General features: G+C 42.7%; 1 protein-coding gene across 1 annotated transcript; it reads right to left on the bottom strand.

The window, feature by feature from the left end:
- Nucleotides 1-2,276: 2,276 nt before the first annotated feature.
- Nucleotides 2,277-4,194, bottom strand: LOC123231377 (fructose-bisphosphate aldolase A-like). The gene is made up of 2 exons (XM_044657630.1): nucleotides 3,640-4,194; nucleotides 2,277-2,994 (listed from the first exon to the last, which is right to left on the bottom strand). The coding sequence occupies exons 1-2, from the start codon at nucleotides 4,170-4,172 to the stop codon at nucleotides 2,433-2,435; spliced, it is 1,095 nt and encodes a 364-aa protein (XP_044513565.1). The 5' UTR covers nucleotides 4,173-4,194; the 3' UTR covers nucleotides 2,277-2,432.
- Nucleotides 4,195-4,568: the final 374 nt, after the last annotated feature.

The following is a 4,568-nucleotide window of genomic DNA, read 5'->3' as shown; positions in this document are numbered from 1 at the left end:
CTTGTTGTCTTGAGAGATCATTAGTTTCTACTTGCTCAATTCTAGCCTTTAGGGATTGATTTTCGGCTATAATCTTTTGGTTTTCGGCCATAATCTTCTGGTAATCGGCCATAATCTTTTGGTTTTCGGCCATAATCTTCTTGTTTTCGGCCATAATCTTCTGGTATTCCTTTTCAATCTGGTCATTTCTTGTGTTCAATTTGCTTATCAGTTCATTTGGTTTCTGAGCCTCGCTTTCCAGTTGCAAGATTTTACCTTTTAAACTGTTATTTTCTTGCCAGATCTCTTCCATTTTCCTCAAAATCTCAGATTTGAACTCTTCCATAGCTTGTGAGGAGTTTTCCTTATTTGGGGAGGGTCTGGATGGTTGTTTGTTCTCCTCCTCTGTTTGCTCGGTTGTCTGGATTTTCTCTGTGTAAAAGCTGTCGAGTGTTAGAGACTTCTTTTTTTTGTTATTATTCTTTCTCTTCTGAATTTCCTGTAACTGATTAGCCATCATTAGCCCAGCAGCTTCTCAGGTTTATCCTCACGCTCAGTGTCTGTCTGAGATCTATTGGCTCCTGAGGACTGAGTTCTAGTTTTTTCTAAGGTCAAGCCCCCTGGTGGATTCCCTTGCTTGATCCTCTGCTGGAGGTTTCTTTACAAGTCTCAGGGAGCTACTTCCACAGTCGTATACCCGTCTGCACTGGTTCCCCACTTAGGCTTTAGTTCCTGGTTGTGTCTGCCTCCACTCAAGCCTCTGCTCAGCCGGCACCCACGCCCCTGCTCAGCCGGCACTCTGCGTCCAGCGTCCACTCTCTGCTCTGGCGCGCGCGCTCAGATTTCGCGTGCGTTCTTGACTTAATAGGGTCCTAAGTCTTGCTGCTCTCAGGAACAGGTCCCGGAGCTGCCGATGACTCGATGGGTGCCCCAAACTTGCTCTATTTCTTTTTAGCTGGGTTCGGAGCTATAGGTGAGTGTGGAGGGGGTGGGGGTGGGGCGGTTGCTCAGCTCGCGATTGAGTGAGAGCCCTTTATAGCATGGAAATGTCTCGATTCCACGTACCTTCCATGCTGTGCCCTGTTGTGGGGTTCCTCCGTTCGTCTGGACTTGTTTTTATGTCCCCTTGAGGAGTTTTGTGTGTTTCGGTCAGGAGAGGTTAAGAGCTGCTTCTTACTTTGCCGCCATCTTTTTTTTTTCTGCATTTATTGAGATAATCATGTGATCCCTCAATCTCCCCTCCAGTGTAATAGGGTTTTTCCTGCTGAACCTCTTTAGGTGATATAATTTATGTCCTTTTACTTCTCTCTTCCCATTTCTCTTGGTGTAATCCTCTTTTTCACTCCCAGATATTTTATTTTTTGCATAACATCTCAAATAGCTCACTATCACACCCTCTGTCTATGTATACTTCTAACTACTATAATATTGACAAAAATTTTTAAAGAATTTTTTAAGAATCAAAAATATCATCTTTCCATATAGGAATATAAACAATTCAAACTTATTGTGGTCCTAAAATTTTTTCTCTTTCTTATTTACCTTTTTAGGCTTCTCTTGAATTTGGAATCTGGACATCCAATGTTCTGTTTAAGTCTGGTCTTTTCTTCAGGAAGGTTTGGAAATCTTCTATTTTATTAAATGACCATATTTTCCCTTGAAAGAATACATACATATATACATACATACATACATACGTACATACATACATACATACAAAACTGCCTACATGTATACATGTAGGCAGCTTTGAGGGCTAGATTCTTGGTTATAAACCCAGGTTTCTTGCCTTCCAGAATTCTGGTCTCTTGATGTGGAAGCTGCTAGATCCTGTGTAATCCTTACTTGGGCTCTATGATATTTGCATTATTTCTTTCTGGCTCCTTGTAGTATTTTCTCCTTAGCCTGAGAGCTCTTGAACTTGGCTATAATGTTCCTAGGAGCTGTGATTTAGAGATTTATTGTAGGAGATGATTGGTGGAGTTTTAAAATGTTTCTTTTACTCTCTTTTTTCAAGAATATCAGGGCAGTTTTCTGGCATAATTTATTGTAATATGATGTCTAGACTTTTTTTTATCATGACTTTCAGGTAGCCTAATAGTTGTTAAATTGTCTACTCTGGATTTATTTTTCAAGGTTGATTGTTTTTTAAATGAGATATTTCATATTTTCTTCTATTTTTTCATTCTTTTGATTTTGTTTTATTGTTTATTAATGTTTCATGAAGTCATTAGCTTCTATTTGCCCAATTCTAATTTTTTTTCCTTGTTAAATAGTTGTTTATTGGAAAAAGTGGGCCGAGGAAGGGTCACTAGATTCACCTCAGAGCAACAACACCACACAAGTTAGGAGTGATGGGAGAGGTCAGCACAAAGCTCTAGGATCTCAGCCTCTTCCTGGACTGTGAGGGATGGCCTGGAGTGTTAGGGCATACCCAGATGGAAGGCCTTGACTTAGTAGGCATGGTTAGAGACAAAGGGGGACTCGCTGGCTGCAGCTCCTGATTTTCCAGACGGAGTATACTTGCCTTGAGCAGCCTGGCTATTAGCCAAGGCCCGCTTAACATATTCCTCCTGGGCAGCCTGGACATTTTCCTTCTTTCCACCCCAGGTCTTGAGGGCAGATGCCTGCAGGGCTTGGCCATAAGAAAAGGTCAGGGCCCATGGCTTGTGCAAGGGGCAGGTGTCGATGGCATTGAGATTGATGGAGGCATCCTCCTCACTCTGACCCCAAGATAGGAAGGTGATACCAGTGACTGCAGGAGGCACAGTCCGGCAAAGAGCAGTTACAGTTGCCATTGCAATCTCCTCATGTGAATACTTCTGGGTACAAGCATGGCCAGGAGTGACCATATTAGGCTTCAGCAAGGTCCCCTCCAGATAGATATGGTGGTTACTCAAAGCTTTGTAAACAGCAGCCAGAACCTTCTCAGTGACATACTGGCAACACTTCAGATCATGTTCTCCATCAGCGAGGATCTCTGGCTCCACAATGGGGACAATGCCATTCTGCTGGTGTAGCAATCCAGGTATACATTAATTGTGATATTATTTTAAGAAGTATTCAAAAACTTAACTCTTATACTGCTAATGATTGATCTCTGCAATCCTGAGTCAAATTGAATGTGGACCTTGCCAAATCCTTAGCCCTTCCCTAAGGCTACACCCCAGAAGAGAGTCAGTTATCTCAGTCTCCTTACTTTTCCTTCAATGATCAATTAACATAGGTATCAAACATCAGTAGATGCCTTAGGCCATATCCACCCTGGATCCTGATCTTAGCTCTACTTATTGTTTTAGGTTTTGGCAGTTTGCATTTTATGATGATTACCTCATAATGTTAATGTATCAGGCCACCAGCCTCTCCCCTTCCCCCCATACTGTTGTATGTAACCCCAATAAAAGTGACAAGACATCAGTTGGCAAGAGAGCTCTTGACCATCAGAGCTCCTAACCATGAAGCTCTTGACCATCAGAGCTTACTCGCAGTCTGTCTACCTTATGCCAAAACTTTCTGTGTCTGCATGTCTTTATTCTCGCCTTATATTCTCCTTCCATTAATCCTTAACCCGTAACCCATTTTCACTCAGTCCTTGGTTCCCCTTTCTGAGTGTCCAACCCACTAGGAATCTTCGTGGAGTCGGTGGACGGCTTCATCTGGCAAATGCTGGCATATCCGGCCAGCACATTGGCATTCTCCATGATGGCAAGTGGAGAAGGTGTATTTTCCCCAATCTTCAGTACACAATGCCACTTGGCAAAGTCAGCCCCATCCTTCTTATACTGGGCACAGCGCTCAGCTAGCCCATCTAGACCTTGGGTGGTAGTCTCCCCATTGGTCCCTGCCAGGGGCACTACACCTTTGTCCACCTTGATGCCCACAACACCACCCTTGGCCTTTATGACTTTGGGAAAGGGACGACCATCATCAGCTTTCTGGTAGAGCGTCTCATGGAAAAGGATGACACCTCCAATGCAGTTGTTCACTTGATCATCTGCTGTCAGAAGTAACTGCCTATAAAGGCGGCGGTTTTCTTCTGTGTTCTCAGTTCCAATAGACTGCAGCCGCTTTGCAATGCTGCCTGTGGACTCATCTGCCACCAGGATCCCCTTGCCTGGAGCAACAATTCTTTGAGCTATATCAGAGAGCTCTTTCTTTTGCTCTGGTGTCAATGCTGGGAATTGGCAAGGCATGTTTTTTCTTTAGCTGTACTGGTAGTTTTCTGGCCTCAGAGGTGAACTGCCGGTCTTGATGGTCCCAATTCTAATTTTTAAAACGTGAATTTCTTCCATGACCTTTTGATCCTCCTTTTCCTTTTGGTACACTCTATTTTTCATGGAACTCTTTTCTTCATTGTATTTTTGTGCCTCTTTTTCCTGTTGACCATTTTATTTTTTAAGCTATTTTCTTTTTACACTATTTTAATTTCTTTTCCCCATTTTTCTTCCATCAGTCTTATTTGATTTTTGAATTCTTTTTCTTTTCTTCCAGTGCCTGAGACCAATTCCTATTTTTCTTTGATGTTTTGAATGTGGTTACTTGGATCTCACTGTCCCCTACTGACTCTGTTCCTTGTTCTTTGTCTCCAT

This window comes from Gracilinanus agilis, chromosome 1 (assembly GCF_016433145.1).
Source record: "Gracilinanus agilis isolate LMUSP501 chromosome 1, AgileGrace, whole genome shotgun sequence".
NCBI classification, from domain to species: domain Eukaryota; kingdom Metazoa; phylum Chordata; class Mammalia; order Didelphimorphia; family Didelphidae; genus Gracilinanus; species Gracilinanus agilis.
The sequence above is the reverse complement of the archived record's forward strand: the minus strand, read 5'-3'. Positions and strand labels throughout refer to the sequence as shown.